Raw genomic sequence first — 20,057 nt, forward strand, 5'->3', positions numbered from 1 at the left:
CAAGGGACTAGGCCTGTCCTCAGCTCCCTGAGAACATGGGGCCCTCAGCAAGCCTTCCAAGGGCCTGGCCTCACGGTTAGGCCCAAGGGCAGTTAGCATTTAATGCCCCTCCTTTGCCCCCATCTCAAACCCTGGGATCTGCCCCTCACCCCAGCCCAGGCTGCACAGTCCTAAGCTTGCAGCTTAGGGTCCACCCCACCCCACATTCTCTTCTGGTACTTCTTTGCAGCTGCAGACTAAGAACTCCCTACCCCCACACAGTGAGTGGGCAGAAGAGTCCACGAAAGAACACAGGCCTTGGACTCAGCCAGCCATCTAGATGGCTGGGTAACCTGGGTCAAATGACCATAACCTTTCTGACCCTTCATCTTCTAGACTGGAAAATTCAGGTACACTGACTTTCAGAGTCCCTGGGAAGATTCACTGGAATGACAAGAGAGGCATCAATGTGGTGACTCAGGTCAAAATGGAACAGAGGTTTGGGGCCAGAGACCCACCCTGATGGTTTGCTCCTGGGCCAGCCCAGGTGGTTTGCAACCGGCCGGTGGGGACTGCTGTGTGTGCACCATACAGCTGGCTTCTGGCACTGTTTGGGGGTGTCTCAGAGGGCAGCTGCTCTTCCCAGATTCGTGAATAAAGGGGCAGTGCTGGCTCTGGGGGGAAAGCCCCTGCAGGGCCCCAGAGTGATACTGAAGCCTGGGCACACCCAAGGCCAGTGAACTCTGAATCTCTGGTATTGGTGCAGAGGTCCGAGTGTGTTTAAGATCTCTCAGCTGGTGCTCTGGGCAGCCACCCTTGAGAACCTTTGCCCCACTCCCCTTTTACCTACTGCCTTTGACACTGTATTTTGTTCTTGCAGGCTGCCGAGCACGTTAGGAATCTGATTAAGGCACTGGAAACAAGAGAGCCCCAAAATCCAAGCCTCCATCTTAAAAAAATTCTTGTGGTGAGCAGACTGGTAAGAAAGCTCCTCCCTGATTTCTGACCTAGTGCATCTTGTCTTGTTCCCAGGGGAGATCTGTGGTCCCCCAGAAGCTCCCTCAGGACCCCGCCCCACCCCTCTCTGGCTTAAACTTGACCTCTTAGTCTAGTGGTCCAGGCCCTGGGGCCCCTGCCTGCTTCCGTCCTGTCACGGTATAGGGTAGCCTCTGTCTCCTTTGCCCACGTGCCCTTCAGAGATGCTGTGAAGACCACGGAAATGAGATCTGGAAGTGCTTTCAGAGTGAGAGGCACCCTATTTGGAGAAAGAGGGCAGCAACACAGCTGTGGAAGAGCAGGGTCCTGGAGCCCCTGACTCCCATATTCTTTTTGTGAAAGAGACCCAGGGAGGCCGGCCTGCCTAACCCTCTCTGACGCCAAGCACAGTGCAAACGGAGCAGGCTGCCAAACAGTCTGTCTCTGTCACAACCTTCAGCCCCAGAGCAGAATTTACTAGAAGGGGGACTTCCCAAGTGGTCCCATGGCTAAGACTCCACTCTCCCAATGCTGGAGGCCTGGGTTCCATCCCCGGTCAGGGAACTATATCCCGCATGCTACAACTAAGAGTTCACATGCCACAACTAGAGATCCCACGGCCCCAACTGAAAAAAAGAAAGATTTACCAGAAGGAATTGTCATAAGAGCAGGGGTAGCTCTGGGGAGTTGAATTCCACTGGGATGCCCTCTGTCCCTCCACCTCTGTCTGATTCTCTCTGCTCATTCTCCACGCGCAGCAGGGAATGTGGCTGCTCTCAGCCCTCAGGGCCACTTCCCTCCAGTGTTCCCCTCATGCAGCTTCAGCTTATGAAAAACCTCCTGGTGACTTGTTGGACCAGTGACTATGGCCAGACACGGGGCTAGGTCCCTTCAAGGGCTCCATGCCTGGAGGCGGTTCCACACATATGGCCACCAGGGTTGCAGGGGGGAGGTTCTTTGGAAGCTGGACAGCTTCCTGGACACACGGTACTTCTTGGGCTCTCCTGAGAACCCCCAAGTCCTGCCAAAGTGTCCCCCATTTGTAACATGGCCCTGTTTAGGCAGGTTGGAGTGACTGGTTTCCCCATCCCCATGTCTGTTCCTTCCAGTGTGGGAGGCACCCCGCGATTCTGCAGCTGGTGTGTAGCTTCATCGAACGAACCTTCGTGGCAGCATCCTCCGATGCCCACATGGCCACCGAGCTGGGCTACCTCTTCATCCTGCAGGACCAAGTAAAGGAGGCATCTCTGTGGTACTCGAAGGCCATGAAGCTGGACGAGAGCAGCGTGGCTGCCTTGACAGGTCTGTGCAGGCAGGGAGCGGGGTGGCAGGCTAGGGGGTGAGAGCCAAGCAGGGTGACCTCCATGAATCCAAAAGAGAGGGGTTGGCAAGCATTCTTCCCAGAGGGTATGTGAGTTCGGGGGTACACTGTAGGAAGGGGTGCCTTTTGAGGCATCTACATGTATAGACGTAAGAGGCACAGGAATTCTCGAAAGCAGTCAAAGCCATTCTCATCTCCTTCAGACCTCTGATAGCCACACTCTGCCTGACATGCTGGGTCAGCCCGGCCTCCTCTCTGGCCCCACCAGGCCAGCGCCCCCCGCTCCCTATAGCTGCTCACCTCACCTCTGTAGACCCTCCCTCTTCAGGCCCCCGTGCTGAAGGGCCAACCAGAGTGAGTAGTTTTGAGAGTTTTGCTTCCCTATGTGTCCCAGGGCTTCCCTCTCACTTTATACAAATGTCAAATGAACTTTCCAGAGCCCAGTTTTCATTTTTTACACAAAGCTCTCAAATCTGTGGTCTCTAGCAAATCCTGAGACAGAGATATTTGATTTTAGTGGAGGCATCCTTGTGATCAGTGCCCCAGGCAAACCGGCTTCCTGCCCGAGCTCCGAGGAGTTGTGTCTTTTGGGGGCAAAGTCAATTTTCACTAAACTCCAGACACACCTGTGCGGCACAGTCAAAAAAGCAATCCAAGTGGTTGGTCTTGATTTCTGGTTCAATGCATCAGGCTGACTCCTCGTTCATCGCTTCTTCCTCCCTCCCCAAATCCCCCCAAAGTCACAGCCGACATTTTAAAAAGATGGTGAGTCCCCGTAGCAGCCCCAGAAACAGGGTAAGGTGCCTTTGGTAGACCAGAAACTCTGAAGAACTTCACATTTCTAGAAGATATAAAGCAGATTGCATTCAATCTGGAAGCTCTGAGCAAGTCTAGAAACCTATAAGCCAACATGGGCAGAAATGGGGCAGCTAAAGAAATGAGTAGATCAGCTTTCCCCAGAGGGCTCCAGGAAAAAGAAAAATTAAAAAAAACACAAGCTTGGGGTCCTGAGAAGCTGGGAGCAAAATATGTCATGGGGTCATCATCGAGCTAACAGGAGGGTTATTGGAAGCCCAAGAATGGGATCAAGGAGACTCTTACCAGGTGGTGGGACAGGACAGAGCAAAACAAAGCCCCCCATGATGTCTGACCACCAACAGGGACATGAAGGACAAAAAACTTGAATGCCCAACACATAGGCAAAATCCCCTGAAACGTTCCTCCACCAGGCTGAGTCCTGGCCCACTTCCTCAATTCAAGGGAGAGCCCCTGCTGGTCAGCCAGAAGGGAAGTCCACACACAGTTCATGCATATGTGTCCCTGACTCATCCATCTTACCTGACCCGTCTGGGAAAATCAGGGGCCTTAACAATTTGAGAAATCTGCCCTGGTTGCTAATAGTCATCACTCTAGTCCATTTATAAATCTGCTAGCAGTTTGAAAGAAGGGGCCAAGTGGAACATGCAAAGCAGTGGCCCTCTGAGTAACAAAGTTAAGGCCAGATACAGAAAAGACTTTGTCCCCAAAACAGCTCCTATGTTGGCTGACTCTAGAGTCTATTAGGTCCATGAGTAAAGAACATGCCACTAGGAAAAAAATACAGATAACAAAAAAAAGAGTTGGTGAAAATTAAAAATATGATTTTTGCAAAGTAAAAATGTCCATAGATGAGCCAAATAGTGGGACGGATATGACTGAAAACCAAGATGGTGGTGAGGAAGACAGTCAGAAATAAATGTACCCAAATGGTCAAGGAATAAATTGTAAAAGAAGAATTGTAGGAACAGAGGGATTTGTCCTCCCAACATCAAAACACATCAAAACAAGAGTAGTTAAGGACTTCCTTGGTGGCTCAGTGGTAAATAATCCGCCTGCCAATGCAGGAGACACAGGTTCGATCCCTGATCCGGGAAGATCCTGCATGCCTCGGAGCAACTAAACTCATGCACCACAACACTGGGCCTGTTCTCTAGAGCCTGGGGGCCACTTCCTGAAGCCCGAGAGCCCTGGAGCCCATGCTCCGCAACAAGAGAAGCCACCACAGTGAAAATCCAGTGCACCGCAGCTATAGAAAATGCCACACGGCAGCAAAGACACAGCACAGCCAAAATAAAGATAAAAAGTTATTTTTTAAAAAAAGAGAAGTCTGTTTGAGGCCAATCCTGGAATAAACAAATAGATCAACAGGATAGAAACAGGCCTTATGATAAAAATGACATTTCAAACCGATAGAGTATCAATAACTCATGGTCGGATACCTGACTTTCTTTATGAAAAAAAAAAAATAAAGGTAAATGCTCATTTCACATTATCCTCAAAAATAAATTCTAGATGACTTAGATACTTAAACATAAAAGTTAAATTGGACTTGGGTTGCCCAGAGAATTCTAAGCATAACTACAAACTTAGAAGTTCTAAAGGAAAATATTTGACCAATTTATGTAAAAATTTAGAAGTACTGGATGGCAAAAAGGTAGGGGAAAAATAGTTAAAAGGTAAAAGGCAAACTAATGGAAAATGTTTGTAACAAGGAATATATATAAAGAGAATAGAAAGAGATAAAAATCCATCCAAAGAAAACAGGAAAAAGCTATAAACAGGAAAGTTACAGTAGAAAAGGCCACTAAATATATAAAAAGATGTCCATTCTCCCCTAAAAAGGTTTTTTTAAAAAAGTGAATTAAAGCAAGTTATTCACTCTTTAGCATAGTAAAGAGTAAAGCATGTTTGTGAGGTCGCGGAGAAAGAAAAAACACTTCCAAATTCTTGACAGTAATATTAATTCAAATGTCCTTGGAAGGCAAGCTGGCCTTATCTATCCAGGTTTTAGATGTACATGCCCTTTGACCCATTAACTCTACTTAAGGAGTTAGAACACACAAAAATGTTGACCATGGCATTGTAATATTTAAACACTGAAAACCAACGAAATGTGAAATGAGGAGTCCTTCAATAGTGCAGTAGCTAAATAAATGGTTACATCCGCAGTGCAATATTATGTCACCATTGAAGAGAATGGGGTAATTTGTATGAACGGATGGGAAAATACACTATACACTAATAACAAACAAATGCTTTGCTAGATGTTTGAAGAAATACACTCCAGTCTGTTCATATTGATTCTCTCTAGAGAAAGACACGCTGAAAGCCAGAACGTGAGCTGGGGATGTTTTCCTTGCCCTACGGTTTGAATGCTTCACCATGAGCACATACCACTCTTTGAGTTTATGAAGACACAGGAAAGGGTCCCTGCTGTCCACTGTCCCTTGGCCTGCTGGCTCTGCCACAGAGCCGGCTCTTCATCCCAGTTCTGTCCCCTCTCAGGGATCATCTGGTGCCAGATCTTAGACGGCCACCTGGAGGAGGCCGAACACCAGCTGGAATTCCTGAAGGAGGTGCAGCAGTCCCTCGGGAAGTCCGAGGTCAGAGCTCTGTGCGGGCCGGGGTTGCTCTGGGATCCTGCCCCCGCCACACCCCTACCCTCTTCCCACCCCCAGTTTCCAGTAGGGCAGCCACGACGGCCTTGGACTTCTGCTTCTCCTTGGCCTGCCGGCTCTGCCTAGCGAGCGTTGCCTCCAAGACCCAGGCCTGCTCCCCACAGGTGCTTGTTTTCCTCCAAGCCCTCCTGGCGTCCAAGAAGCACAGGGAGGAGCAGGAGGCCACGGCGCTGCTAAAGGAGGCCGCCGAGCTGCACTTCTCCGGCATGCAGGCCCTCCCCATGAGCTCCGAATACTTGGAACGGCTCGACCCCGTCTTCCTGGTCTGCATCGCCAAGGAGTACCTGGTCTTCTGCCCCAAGCAGGTTAGAGGAGGACGCTTCTTTGTGGGGCGGGATGAGGGGAGGGGGTTGGACTGGAGAACAGGTCTGGGCAGGGGCAGGACCTGCCTGGCCAGTCACTAGGCTGCTTGAGCTTCGGGCAGTCGGGGAGCCCAGTGCTTTTCACACTTGCACGTGCAACATGCCAATCACCCAGGAAGTGGGCACAAGCCCTGCATCTCCCAGGCGACACTGATGCTGCTGGTCCAGGGACTGCACGTGAGGAGCGGGGCACTGGCCTCTGTTCATCCCAGGGAGGAACTGGGCTCCCTTTTCTCCCAATGTCTTCTAAGAAGTATTTTGGTCTTTCCTTGTTTGTCCGGCCTTCCCAGACAATCGAGATTCCCTGTGGGCAAGGATCGTATCTTACAGGCTTTAATATCCCCCAAGTGCCTCGTAATGCCATCCCACAAATATCTGTTGTGCCAGATGCCATGCTTGATAGGGGGGACTCAACAGTGAACAAATTAAGTCCCCATTCTGAGGAGCTTATGCTCTTGGACTAAGTAGTACAGAGTGGATGGTAAATATGTGTGTGGAGCATGAACGTGTTAGTCACTCAGTCATGTCCAACCCTCTGTGACCCCATGGACTGTAGCCCACCAGGATCCTCTGTCCATGGGATTCTCCTAGCAAGAATACTGGAGTGGGCTGCCATTCCCTTCTCCAGGGGATCTTCCTAACCCAGGGAATTGAACCCGGGTCTCCTGCATTGCAAGCAGATTCTTTACCATCTGAGCTACCAGGGAAGCCCATACTTGTGGAATAAAGTAAAATAAAGTAAATAAAAATAAACAAAGTAACTAAAGTAAAAATAAAATAAAGTAGGATAAAGTAGACTACATGTGGAATAAAATCCCTTCACTGAGAGTGTTTTTTCTGAGCGCTCCCCAAGTCTTTTTCTTAGAATAGGACAAACCGCACAGCCAGACCCTTGTGTCCTACAGCCCCGGCCTCCAGGGCAGCTCGTGTCTCCCCTTCTTAAGCAAGTCGCTGCGATCTTGAATCCTGTAGTCAAGGTGGCACCAGCTCTGATCGAGCCGCTGTATGTGATGGCCCAGGTCAAGTATCTCTCAGGTGAGCCGGTGAGTCCTTGTGGCTGGTGGGGCCCCTGGGTGAGTGTCTGCAGGCTCCCTGCCTGGGACACCCCACACACACCCCCTCACCTGCACAGTCACCAGATGGACCCACTGTTCCCAGCCTCCAACACCCCTGACTCCTCACCAGCAGGGGTCTCTCCCACCCTCCCTTTTGCTGACTGCTTGCTTGATCTGTGCCAGCTGACAGTCACTGAACTCGACGATGCACCAGCAGTGCTCTGATCCTAGGGTACTGCAGTGCTCAGAACAAGAAAAATGGCACCCCGGAGCTTGTGTTCTAGTAAGGGTGCGCAGACATCAAGCGTAGTGGTGTTGTTAGGACATGACCGTGCGATAGAGAAAGTGAAAGCTGGGGAGGGGGTGCGGGGGTGGCAGTTCTTAAAAGGCAGTCAGGAAGGCCCCGAGAGAGGGGGAACCCTGTGCCATTAGACTCGCAGAGCCTCATGGGCCAGAACGGTCCCCATCCAGCCTCTCCTATCTCAAGGCCTGGATCCTGGAAAAAGAGGGAAGGATGGGGAGAACCCTTGTGGGGGCCCGTTGTGCTCTCTGAAGTCTTTGCTTGCCGTGACCTTTCACCCCCATCTGCTTGAAAGCCAAGCTGATCTCTGGCGCCCAGAGGCTTCAGAATGCCATGGCACATCTGTGTGCTCTGCATTATATGGGCTGCGCTCTGCCTAGAGCTCCTGGTCTTCAGCCTCAGTCCTCCCAGTATTCATCAGAGTGCCAAGTTTACCCGCTCCTTCAAGGTCTCCTGGGTACAAGGTGAGGGCAGGCCCTCCCTCCCCTGCCAGACACACACACACAGGGATGCTGGCAGATACCAGCGCTTGAGGGACAACAAGGTCTCCAGCTGCTCAGGTTGTCATGGTGACACCTTCACATTTCTGCAGCACAGTTGAAGGAGCAGGGAGTTTGGGACCCAGAAGCAAGTGCTCTCCACCCACTGGGTGATGGACCCCAAGCAGGAGCTATTGAGGAACCTGGCAGCAGAGGGAGGAGGGTCTCCCACCAGCTCACTGTACCCTGCCCCTGAGTTGCCACTGCCTCCCACTTAGGGCCAGCTTCGCAGCAGGAAGGCCTCTGGGCCCCCACATGCCCAGGCTTTCAGAGCTCAGTCTCAGGAGCCCATGACCCTGGACATAAATACTGACTTTGTCCCTTCGGAGCTGAGTGACTTATATCACTGAAGTTTCAGTCCTACATCTGAAAGACAGGCATGATAATACCAACTTGGTGGGGGTGGGCAGACATGAAACCAGCCTTTCCACAGTACTTTGCCTGTGTTGGCACAGAGCGGGTGCTTCTCAAGTTGTGGCTGTCATGGTTGCTGCTATTATTAGGTTTTGTTCTGCTCCTAGGTATGGGAATTGAGACTTCAGTGTTCCCCTGAGCCTCCAGACGGAGCAGTGAAGTGACTTAGCCATGTCCCTGAGGGTACAGAAGGAAGGGAGGTGTCACACCAAGGTTTGAGTCTCCTGGCTGTTGTCTGGGTCAAGGCAAAAACTAATAGTAGTTCTAATTTTAGTAAGAGACCTCTGAGTCAAGCTGAACAGACACTGGGTAAAATGCCCAGCTTGGGTATTTCTGGGAAACAGGACACGTTAAAATTCCTTCTGCCTTTACATGCTGGGTCCTGAGAGTCCCCAAGGATCCCTGGATGTAGGGGTTTGTTTCCTGTTTCTAGGGGAGTTAGAGCATGCCCAGAGCACCCTGCAGCGTTGCCTGGAGTTGGACCCCACCTCCGTGGACGCCCACCTCCTCATGTCTCAGATCTACCTGGCTCAGGGCAACTTTGCCATGTGCTCCCACTCCTTGGAGCTGGGTGTCAGCCACAACTTCCAGGTGGGGGTCCCCGATGCCCTGTCACTGCTCAGCATCCCACAGTCCCACTAGCTTCAGCCCCTACTCGCCTTGGGATAATAGCCCCAGGAGCTGCCAGAATCCCTCAGCCCCTTCTGCTGGCCCAAAGGCAGGGACTGGCTCCGTGGGATCCTGTGGCTTTCTCCCCTCTGGGAGCTGGAGCCTCACACTCTGCTGATGCTCCTCTAGGTCCGAGACTACCCCCTCTACCACTTCATCAAGGCCAAGGCCCTCAACAAGTCTGGGGACTATCCAGAAGCCATAAAGGCACTGAAGATGATCATAAAATTACCAACTCTGAGGACGGAAGAGAACAAGAAGTTCCGTGGACCCTATGTGCGCCCCAGCGAACGGGTGTCCATCTTACTGGAACTGGCAGACGCCCTCCGGATGAACGGGGAGCTGGTGAGGAATGCCCTGCTCTGTTCTCTTGCTGCTGGAGCATGCTGGGGCCAGGGTAGGCCTGGGGACCAGGCTCTTTGATTCTGGCTGGTGTTTCCTTGCACTTTATTTTAGCTTTTATTCATTTGGGAGTATCCCTCTCCCCTACTTTAAAGGCTTCAGTGGCTCCCATACACTCAAGATAAACTGCAAACCCTCCTGAGTCCTGCATGATCTGTCCCCTGCCGACCTCACTGTCCCCAGAAGGATGTCAGGGAGGCAGAGCACCAGGCCCACCGGGGCCACCACACGTGGTTGTGCAAGTTGGGCAGTGCACCTCTCCAGTGGATGCCACTTGTATCACCCTGGAGTTTTGCAGGGTACAACCTGCTCAGCTGTATGGGGCAGCCCTGGGACCTTGGAAGGTCTGGCTGGGCAAAGGCAGGAAGGACCAAAATGGGCAAAGAGAGTAACTTTGTTAGAATAATTGAGAGTACAGATGCAATGAAGATACAATTCAAATATACCTTTATGTGCCCAATTCCATGGATAGAGGAGCCTGGCAGGCTACAGACCACAGGGTCGCAAAGAGTCGGACACAACTGAGTGGCTAACACTAACTAACCATAACATTAAAATACCTTTGACTGAAAGCAGGACGGTATAAGGAGATGCGTCCATAGGTCTCTCATAGGAAGAAATCACCATCAGACTTTGAAATGCTCAGGAACAAGTTCTCACAGTCAGGGATTTCATGTCCCCCAGCTGGCCCTGCCCTCCAGGAACAGTGGCCCTCAACACCGAGAGGCTCTCTCTCTTTCTCTCTCTGTCTCTGTCTCCTTCCTGCTGCTCTAAAGTGGGGATGGGCCATCCTCTCCCTGGCTTCCAGGTGTGGTGGGTGACAGCAAATGGAGGGTCCATTGGGCTTCCTTGTCTTAGCACGAGGCCACCAAGGTCATGCAGGACGCCATCAACGAGTTCAGCGGCACGCCGGAGGAGACCCGCATCACCATCGCCAATGTGGACTTGGCCCTGAGCAAGGGCAATGTGGACCTGGCGCTGAGCGTGCTGCAAAGCATCACGCCCAAGCAGCCCTGCTACATGGAAGCCAAGGAGAAGATGGCCAGCATCTACCTGCACACCCGCAAGGACGCCCGCCTCTATATCGGGTGCTACCGGTGAGCCCCAGGCGGCGCACTGACAGCCCGGCCCCAGCGGCGTGTCAGGAGTGTTTTCTCCAGATCGTCGTCTTCTCCCCGGGCTTCAGAACATGTTCTCAGAGTGTGTTTGACAAGAGTAGGGAATTTCCCATGGTGAGAATCTGAGTGTGATCAGTTGATCAATCAGGCCAGCCTGCTGCTGAGTTGTAAGGACACAGGAGTGAATCTTCCCTGAGTTCTGCTTGCCCCTCGTCATGGTTCGCATCCTGGTGGGAACTGTGGTCCTGCCCCAGCCCCTGGCGTGGCCTGTCTTTGGGGAAATACTCAGTGGCTTGAATGTAGCCAATGTGAGTGAAGGAGGAGGGAGAGGCGGGACTGGGAGCCCTCAGCGGTTTTCCCTACAAGTCGATGTTGGGACCTCAAGGGTACCTTTCCTGTCCCCTTCCTCAGGCAAAACTCCATCTAGGCAATTCAGGAGGAAGAGGAGTTGATGCCAAGAGCAGTGGGAAACCAATAAACAATGAGATGACATGGTCTCACTGAAGGTTTAGAAAGAGTAGGCTGGGACTTCCCTGGTAGTTCAGTGGTTAAGACTCAGTGCTTCCATTGGAGGGGGCTTGGGTTCAATCCCTGGTCAGGGAACTAAGATCCCACATGCCACGTGAGGCTTGGCTGAAAAAAAAAAAGAAATAGGCTGCCTCATAAAGAAGGTTCTAGGCGTTTGGGGTGGAGGCCAGAGGAGTAGGTGGAAGTCCTGGCCATGGTCCAGATAACAGATGAGGAGAGCCTGAACTAAGGGAGCTAGCACCGTGTCCCATCTGAGCCGGTAAGTATTGGGTGATGAATAAATGAGTGAATGAATGGGTGTCACAGAAGGAGTGAGAAAGAGAAGAGATGGATTCAGGAATAGGAAGGATGCACAGAGCTGAGCTAAGGTTTTGGTTACTTTTCCAGGGAGCTCTGTGAATATCTGCCTGGCCCCCACACCAGTCTGCTGCTGGGTGATGCTTTCATGAACATTCAGGAGGTGAGTGAGGGTCTCATGACCTCACCAAGTGGCCGCCGTCCCCCCACTCCCACCCCACCCCAATCTTGCTTCTCCAGTAAGAGAAGAGAGAGACGGCAGCCCCTTTCCCCACCAGCCAGAGAAGGCCCTGGAGGTCTACGACGAGGCCTACAGAAAGAACCCGCACGACGCGTCCGTGATCAGCAGGATTGGGCAGGCTTATGTGAAGACCCACCAGTACACCAAGGTCAGGCCATGCTGGGGTAGGCAGGGGCGGGGAGGGCCAGCCCAGCAGGGAAGATGGAGGAGGGTGCTTGGGTGGGAGGCTGGATGGGAGGGGAGACCCCCCTGAACAGGGTGCCAAGGAGAGGGCTCAGCAACTCCCCACCACCCACGAACACCTGCCGAGCCTGAGGCTCGAGCCCTGTGCCAGGCGAGAGGCCATCGCATCTGAGGCTTCTGTGTTCTGGAAAAGTACACAGGCATGGTGATTGCAGGGTTGGGGGGAGGGACACAGACTGAGGTGCCCACGTATAAAACCAGACCTGATGCCCATGTTTCCTGTGTGCACTAAGGCAATTAATTATTATGAGGCTGCCCAGAAGATTAGCGGACAGGACTTTCTGTGCTGCGATTTGGCCGAATTGCTCCTGAAGTTAAAGAAGTTCAACAAAGCAGAAAAAGTTTTGAAGCAGGCACTGGATTATGACTTTGGTGAGCGCACCCTAACTCGCTCCCCTAGCCTTCCTTCAAGCAGACACTCCCTCTTCTCCTTCAGGATGGGGCAGGGAACAGGCACTGGCTGGGGCTTTGAACCCAGCCCCCATCCTCCCCCACCCCCGACCCCCACCCCCCCGCTCCCCAGGGGCCAGGAAACACTACTTTGAGTTTCCATTTTGCAGTCAAAGACATCCCATCCATGATGAATGATGTCAAGTGCTTGCTTTTGCTGGCCAAGGTTTACAAGAGTCATAAAAAAGAAGATGTGACGGAAACTTTGAACAAGGTAATTGACAAGTAGACTCAAGCTGTCTATCTGCCATTTCCTGATGGAAGCTGAAGATAGGACCGCAGGTCTGGAAGGCTCCAGGCCTGGTCCTCTAAAGAGGATCTAGTTTACACCTCTGACATCCACCTTCCATTTATCCCCCTATGCTTGCTCTTTTATTGATTGTACAAGGAAGTGCTCAAAACCCGCCTGGACTGGACCAGAGAAGGCAGGGAGGAAGACAGTGCCTTTGTCTTCAAGGATGCTTGTGCTGTTAATAATAGACAATGCCAGCAGCCCTCATGCATTGAATGCTGTGTGCTGAGTTCTGTACTAGGCTTTTTGTCTTATTTAATTCTCACAGTAGCCCTTTGAGCTAAGCACTGTGACATTCCTGTTTAACAGATAAGGCTCAAAGAGGTTAAGAAATGTACCCAAAGTCACACTGCTAGTAAGTGGTGGAGCTGAGATTTGAACCAGCTTTGGCCTGTCCCAACCCATAGTCTCCTGCGGTGACTGCTGAGTGCTTGCTAAGTCGCTTCATTGGCATCTGCCTCTTTGCGACCCTCTGGACCATAGCCCCCCAGGCTCCTCTGTCCATGGGATTTTCTGGGCAACAATAGTGGAGTGGGTTGCATGCCCTCCTCCAGGGGATCTTCCCGACATAGGGATTGAACCTACATCTCTTACGTCTCCCGCCCGGGCAGGCAGATTCTTTACCACTAGCTCCACTGAGAAGCCCCTGCTAGGAGACTCCTGGCCATTTTTTCCCCTCCTCTTCACTCTTTCTACCCAAGGGTATGGCCTGGCACTTGCCCCTGGGGCGTGTGCCTGTGGTTGTAGACCATCTCTGACTGCTGACGTGACTTATCCCCGGGGTTTCCCACTGGATTTCCATTCCTCAGTCTGGCCTTCAGGGAACCCAGGGCTGATCTGTGCCCACTACCCAAAACTTAACCCCAGCCTCATTGTTCCCCCTTGCCCCAGTGCTCCCTGGCTACTTGGGTCATGGCTATTTGTGGGGGCTGCCTCAAATTCCCAGCAGGACACTGCTCAAAACAAAAGCACCCAACAAAACACAGCCCGTGCTGAACACCTACTGTGTGCCTGTTCCAGCCTACTGGGAAGCTGAGGTGGATCAGACACAGTGAGTGCCAGGTGGTGATGGAAACAGGTGAACGAGCTGAGTACCGTGGAGGGTTTTGTTTGAGAGCCTTTGCTTCTGCTCCCGCCCCCGCGGCATGCCAGTTCGCCTCCTGGGTACTCAGCCAATGGCCTTGCCTGTCCAGAGCAACCCAGATTTGCTCAAGGGGACCTGAGATGCCCTTGCTCAGACAGCTAGCTCTGAGATGAGAGCTCAGAGGCTTGCTGCAAATTGGCCTGAGAGCTGGCGCATCAGGCTCTGGGCTGCTCACGCAGCGTTTCCTGGTTTCCCTAGGCCATGGACCTCCAGTCTCGGATCCTGAAGCGTGTTCCCCTGGAGCAACCAGAAATGATCCCCTCCCAGAAGCAACTGGCAGCCTCCATCTGCGTCCAGTTTGGGGAATACTACCTGGCAGAGAAGGAGTATGCCAAGGCAGTGCAGTCTTACAAAGATGCTCTCTCCTACACGCCTGTTGACAATAAGGTGGGGTGCTTGGAGTGAGACCCTTGTCCTTGCCTTGGGGCACAAGGCAGAGCTCCCTGACTATGGACGGAAGCTGGTTCCTTCTCTGTGGTTCCCTGCGAGGGGCACAGACCCCTGGTGTAGGCAGGCCTGCTGATCCCAGGGCCCTCACCCACTGCAGCCCTCGCTGGCAAGTGTAGCGTTTTCAGGTCCCCCTTGCGGGTGTGGAGAGGACATTGTGGCTGCCAGGGGCTTTTCTGGGCATAAAGCCCAGGCTAAGCTTCCAAGGAGGTTTAGGGTCATGTGAGAGGCATGGCTCCAGGTAGGAAATGGTGGCTGCAGTTCACTTGAGGAGAGGAGACGAAGAGCTTAGTGACAGACCCGTTCATTTATTTAACGTGTTCTCATTTAACAGATTCCCAATACGTGCAAGCCAGGTACTGGGCTAGGACATGGAGACTCAGTGGGGCAATGCAAGGTCCCTGCCCCGGGCACTGGGTACAGACAAATACATAGGCAGTTCTAACAGCATGTGATACCCACAGGGGGGTCAGGACACTTGGAAACTCAGATGAGGGGTACCTGTCCCGGAGCCTGGGGCGCAGAGGGCTTCCCTGAGGAGATGAGATTGGAGCTGAAGCCAAAGGATGAGTATGAGCTCAGCGGGCCCTGCCTCTCAGTGGTTAGTTGGAAAAAAGTCATGACGATATGGGGGAGAGCCAGAGACATCATCGCAGCGGGTCAGAGACATGCTTTCATGCTTTGAAGGCAGAGCTGACAGAACATGGGCGTGCGAGGACGAGGCCTGGGTGCCCAAGCTTCCCCATGATGCGCGTTGGTCAGTCACTGTCTCGGGGCCTGTCCAGGTGGTGTTGGAACTGGCGAGGCTCTACCTGCTGCAGGGACACCTGGACCTGTGTGAGCAGCACTGTGCCATCCTCCTGCAGACTGAGAAGAACCACGAGACAGCCTCCTTGGTGAGAGGCTGCGGGCCTGGGTCCCCACGACCACAGGTGGGCTGCTTCCTAGCCCGGTGACCCCGGATACCCAGTGGACCCAGCCCTGCGGGGTCCACTGGGTCCGTCACCCCCGACGGGAGGGGTGGGCTGGCAGCAGGGGGCAGCAGCGCCCTCCCTCCTGGGCCACATCCAAGGGGAGTGGGTAAGGCTGATTCACTCCAGGGGAAACCACACCCGCTGGGGAAGGCCAGGCCAGGACAGGTTCATGGGGCTTCAGGAAGTGTGAGGAAACAGTCCTCCCCAGTCCTACCCCACTCTGCCCTGTCACCTGGACCACCTCCAGGGCTGTCCCCATTGGAGGTGGGTAGCCCCCAATACACCCCGCTGCCCGCATCTGGCAGTTCTCAGACATGGGTGGAGGAGCTGGCTCCACGGTGTCCACCCTCGGCTTTTCCTTCCTCCTTCCATCCTCACCCCCACCCCTCTCCCCAGGCTGGCCCACCTCCTGTGGGACCTTCTCCCAGTGCCCAGAGATGCTACCTAGGAAGTTCTCTCCTACCTTCCCTCCTTTCCTGTCCCCGCTTCCCACCATAGCCTCCCCACTGCACCCATGCAAGCTACTATCGCAGCATCATGTGTATTCTGATAGATGATGGCCGACCTGATGTTTAGAAGACAGAAGTACGAAGCTGCCATCAACCTCTACCACCAGGTCCTAGAGAAAGCACCAGGTAGCTAACTGGCTGCATCAGGCCTGCCCATCGTGACTGCCTGTGTCAGTTCCCACCCAGCAAGGTCTGCTCTCACCCAGAAGGGTGGGCCCTCTCCCCTCCTTCCTGACCAGGCAGAGGAAGCCCCTTCCTCTCTGATTGTTCCCAGAGAGGCAGGAAACTGATAAAGTCCCACTGGAACGTGCTGGCCCTTTCCCAGTCCAAGGGGCCAGTTCCCGGTCCCAGGCAGGGCAGTGCTTGGTCCTGCCTGTCTGTCCCCAGACCCCAGACACCATGACTCAACCTGAGTTCCCCCTGGGAGGTCACAGCCTCCTGGAGGTGGCCAGAAATTCTCCCCTGGCACGTAGCTCTCTTCCCACTCAGTGTAGCATAAAACCTCCCTGTCTTGCTGGGGAAGGGGCCAGACATGAATAAGAGGCTTAGGCTAGAGTTCCAGCCAGACCCATGTCAGTCACCCAGAGGCCCAGCATATCACAGCCATTAGGAATGCAGGTCTTGGAGCCAGACCTTCTAGGTCTGAATCCTGGTCTTCCACTTACCTGATGTGTATGTAACCTTTGGCAGATTACTAAAAAAAAAATATTTTTTTTTTACTCAAATTCTTTGTGCCTCAGTCTTTTCATCTATAAAATGGGAGCAATAAGAGTGACTACTTCATTATGTCTCAGTGGAGCCGCTGGGATGCCCATGTTCAACCCAGACTGCTAGTGTCTCCTGATTCTCTCTGCTTCCCCCTACCTGATTCAGCTACTGGTTATCACAGCCTGGAGGTTTCTGCTTTCTTATTTTAGACAATTTTCCTGTACTGAACAAACTAATCGATCTGCTACGAAGAAGTGGCAAACTTGAAGACGCCCCAGCCTTCTTTGAATTGGCCAAGAAGATGTCCAGCCGGGTGCCTTTGGAGCCAGGGTTCAATTACTGCAGAGGCATCTACTGCTGGTGGGTTGGGGTGGGTGTCTTGGCAGGTGTGTGTAGGTGTTTAGTCACTCAGTCGTGTCTGACTCTTTGCAACCCCATGGACTGTAGCCCTCCAGGCTCCTCTGTCCATGTGATTCTCCAGGCAAGAATACTGGAATGGGTTGTCATTCCCTTCTTCAGGGGACCTTCCTGACCCAGGGATCGAACCCAGGTCTCCTGCATTGCAGGCAGATTTTCTACCATCTGAACCACTAGAGTGTAGGAGGCTCTCCCCAACAGACGTGCTGGGCTTTGCCAGGGAAGCCACATCGGGAAGTGGGGAGACCAGAGATCCTGCCCTTGCTTTGCGCAGATTCTCGGAGTGACCCCTGAGTGTTCTTGTTCTCCCTGGGCCTCAGTTTCCCTCAGTCTGATTCTTAGGGTTACTCTTCTCCGCTGCAGGCACATAGGACAGCCCAACGAAGCCCTGAAGTTCCTAAACAAAGCGCGCAAGGACAGCACTTGGGGCCAGAGCGCCACCTACCACATGGTGCAGATCTGTCTGAACCCAGACAACGAGATCGTGGGCGGAGAGGCTTTTGAGCACCTGGTGACCGAGAGCGAGTGAGGGCCCGGCTGGCTGCGGGTAGGGAGGGAAGGCAGGGAGAGCCCTCGGCCTCTGGACTGAGGTCTGGCGAGGGCCTCGTGGGCGGGCTAGGCCAGCGCCCTCCTGCTCAGCCTCAACGCCCGCAGCTTCACCAGTAGGAGGGAGTTGGAGCAACATGGCGTGCGCACCGCCGAGAAGCTGCTGCGGGAGTTCTACCCACACTCGGCCGGGGGCCACACCCAGCTGCGGCTGCTGCAGAGCCTGTGCCTGCTGGCGACCAGGGAGAGGGCCAACGTGGAGGTGGCGCTGAGCACCTTCATCGAGATGGCCCAGGCCGAGGTGCGCTGGCTGCCAGGACGGGAGGGCGGGCGGGCGGGCAGGCGGGCAGCATGTTGAGGCGGAGGGCCAGGCGCTCAGATGCCTGCTTCCCGCCTGCACAGAAGGACAGCATCCCTGCCCTGCTCGCCATGGCGCAGGCCTGCTCCCTGCTGAAGCAGGTCCCCAAGGCGCGCACGCAGCTGAAGCGTCTGGCCAAGGCCCCATGGACACTGGCTGAGGCTGATGACCTGGAGAGGAGCTGGCTCCTACTGGCCGATATCTACTGCCAGGGCGGCAAGTTTGACCTGGCCTCGGAGCTGCTGCAGCGCTGTGTGAAATACAACAAGGCGAGGCGTGCACCGCCGTTGGGGCTGTTTGGGGGGTGGGTGGTATGTGTGTGAGAAGCACTGGGGCTTTGGGGGCAGAGATGCAGGGATAGCAATGAGATGAGAAGAGGCAGGACAGGAGGGGTCCCGTGGACCACAGAACAGGATGGGAAAGCAAGGCAAGAAGAAGCGAGCAGGGTCCAGCCGCCTGCAGTGGGGACACAGAAACGGGAGGAGAGATGAGAAGGGGTCAGGAGATGGAAGGGTGGCGTGTAAGGAGGGTTTGGTTGGGTCAGGAGGGGCCTTTGCAGGTCAGAACAGGAAGGCTGTGAAGGCAGGGGTCATTCCAGTGTAGGAATAGCTGGGAAGAGGGCACCCAGTTCACCCTCTTGTCAAGCCAGGAGGTACTGCCAGAGTCCCTGAGTGGTTTGGGTTACTTCACCCGCTGCCCAGCCCTTGCCCCCGCTGGGTCCCACGCTGCTCTGACTGGCTTTCCCTGCAGTCCTGCTGCAAGGCCTACGAGTACATGGGCTTCATCATGGAGAGGGAGCAGTCGTACAAGGACGCGGCCACCAACTATGAGCTGGCCTGGAAGTACAGCCATTACGCCAACCCTGCCATCGGTACAGCAGCCGGCCGGCATGGGTGCATGCAGGAGGGACCAGGCCCAGGGGGACCGCCCTCCCGACCCCACAGCACAGGGCCTGTGATCTGTTTGCGGTGGGGAACCAGAGGGGTTCTCGGGTCATCAGAGTGCCACCCATTGTCTAAATCCTCCCTACACCTGGACAGGCTTCAGGCTGGCTTTCAACTACTTGAAAGACAAGAGATTCGTGGAGGCCGTTGAAGTCTGCCATGATGTAAGCCCCTGACGGTGGTGGGACGGGGGTGGTGTGGGGCTTGGTGCAGTGGCAGGGAGCCCTATCTGGTGTTTCATACCCTTTCTTTCTCTGTCCCAGGTCCTCAGGGAGCACCCCAACTACCCTAAAATCAGAGAAGAAATTTTGGAAAAGGCCCAAGGGTCTCTGAGGCCCTAGCTGTGGTCAGTGGGAACCAGGGAGGGTGGAAACTATCAACCTACAGAAGTTTCACGGAGGGGGTAGGAAGTGGGTCAATGGAGAAGAGAGTCAGAAAATAACGTATTCTTCCCCATTTCTGTGTGTGTGTGGTTTATTTGAATCAAGCCTAATCTAGTCTAAAGGACATCCCAAAGCTTTAGGTTTTTAAGGCACAAGGAGCAATTTGACTCGGAGGAGGAAAGATGTCAACCAGCTTAGCTTCCCCTGGGTTCACTGGGCAACTTCTCATGGACCCCACTTTTATCCTAGACTCTCAGGGGCCAAAAGGAAACAAACAAGTGGTTCAAAAAATACCCTACAGCTACTTTAATATTTTTCTGTCAGCCCATACCAGCCTCCCATCTCCTCTGTGGTCCCCAGAATCCTGAATTACAGAAGCAACTGCTCCTCCCTGCCAAGCTGCCCACTGGCAGGGGGCCCAGACAGGCTCCCTCTCTCCATACATTCTGCCTCCTCCTCCTCAAGGCTTCAGCAGGCCTCTGCTGGTCCTTACCAGTTTGGGAGTTTGGGACAGACCTGATCACTCTTGCTTTGGGCAGGAAAAAATACATCCCAAGAAAAACTAACTCTCTGCTTCAGCTTCAGTAAAAGACAGTGGCCAACTAATTCATCTTCCTGGAACCCTTTAACACCTAAGGGGACAAAAGCAGGGGTCTCTTTGTAGATGAATAATGTTAACTGTGACTGGCAAGAGGGTGACAGAGGTCACCTTTGCTGTGCTCCCAGTACCTCTCTTCCTGTTTTTCAGGATGGCAGTAATGGGCCAGGCTGACCGCAGGGGAAGGAGCTCTGAACTGGGAGTCAGGAGGCCTAGAATCTCCCCGTGTGACCTTCCCCTCTGGGTATGTGTCCCCATCTGTGGCAGGAAATTAGACTCGATCTCTGTGTTCTCAAATTACGGTACAAATCCCTGCCAACGATATACAGCAAACATCTGAAAGTTT

General features: G+C 53.6%; 1 protein-coding gene across 2 annotated transcripts in view; it reads left to right on the top strand.

Annotated features, from left to right (window-relative positions):
- TTC21A (tetratricopeptide repeat domain 21A) overlaps positions 1-19,812 on the top strand; it is a 34,161-nt gene extending 14,349 nt beyond the window's left edge. For both annotated transcript variants that reach the window (XM_061127813.1, XM_061127814.1), the window contains 22 exons: positions 860-958; positions 2,064-2,256; positions 5,600-5,697; positions 5,877-6,077; positions 7,040-7,169; positions 8,877-9,034; positions 9,242-9,457; positions 10,373-10,611; positions 11,548-11,620; positions 11,736-11,846; positions 12,175-12,313; positions 12,502-12,605; positions 14,026-14,214; positions 15,060-15,170; positions 15,802-15,883; positions 16,675-16,825; positions 17,246-17,407; positions 17,537-17,729; positions 17,831-18,055; positions 18,537-18,657; positions 18,827-18,894; positions 18,994-19,812. In XM_061127813.1, the coding sequence (XP_060983796.1) occupies positions 860-958; positions 2,064-2,256; positions 5,600-5,697; positions 5,877-6,077; positions 7,040-7,169; positions 8,877-9,034; positions 9,242-9,457; positions 10,373-10,611; positions 11,548-11,620; positions 11,736-11,846; positions 12,175-12,313; positions 12,502-12,605; positions 14,026-14,214; positions 15,060-15,170; positions 15,802-15,883; positions 16,675-16,825; positions 17,246-17,407; positions 17,537-17,729; positions 17,831-18,055; positions 18,537-18,657; positions 18,827-18,894; positions 18,994-19,071 (3,141 nt within the window). In that variant the 3' untranslated portion in view covers positions 19,072-19,812. The remainder of the gene's footprint in view (positions 1-859; positions 959-2,063; positions 2,257-5,599; positions 5,698-5,876; positions 6,078-7,039; positions 7,170-8,876; positions 9,035-9,241; positions 9,458-10,372; positions 10,612-11,547; positions 11,621-11,735; positions 11,847-12,174; positions 12,314-12,501; positions 12,606-14,025; positions 14,215-15,059; positions 15,171-15,801; positions 15,884-16,674; positions 16,826-17,245; positions 17,408-17,536; positions 17,730-17,830; positions 18,056-18,536; positions 18,658-18,826; positions 18,895-18,993) is intronic.
- Positions 19,813-20,057: the final 245 nt, after the last annotated feature.

The sequence above is a fragment of the Dama dama genome, chromosome 24, assembly GCF_033118175.1.
Source record: "Dama dama isolate Ldn47 chromosome 24, ASM3311817v1, whole genome shotgun sequence".
Lineage (NCBI taxonomy): Eukaryota > Metazoa > Chordata > Mammalia > Artiodactyla > Cervidae > Dama > Dama dama.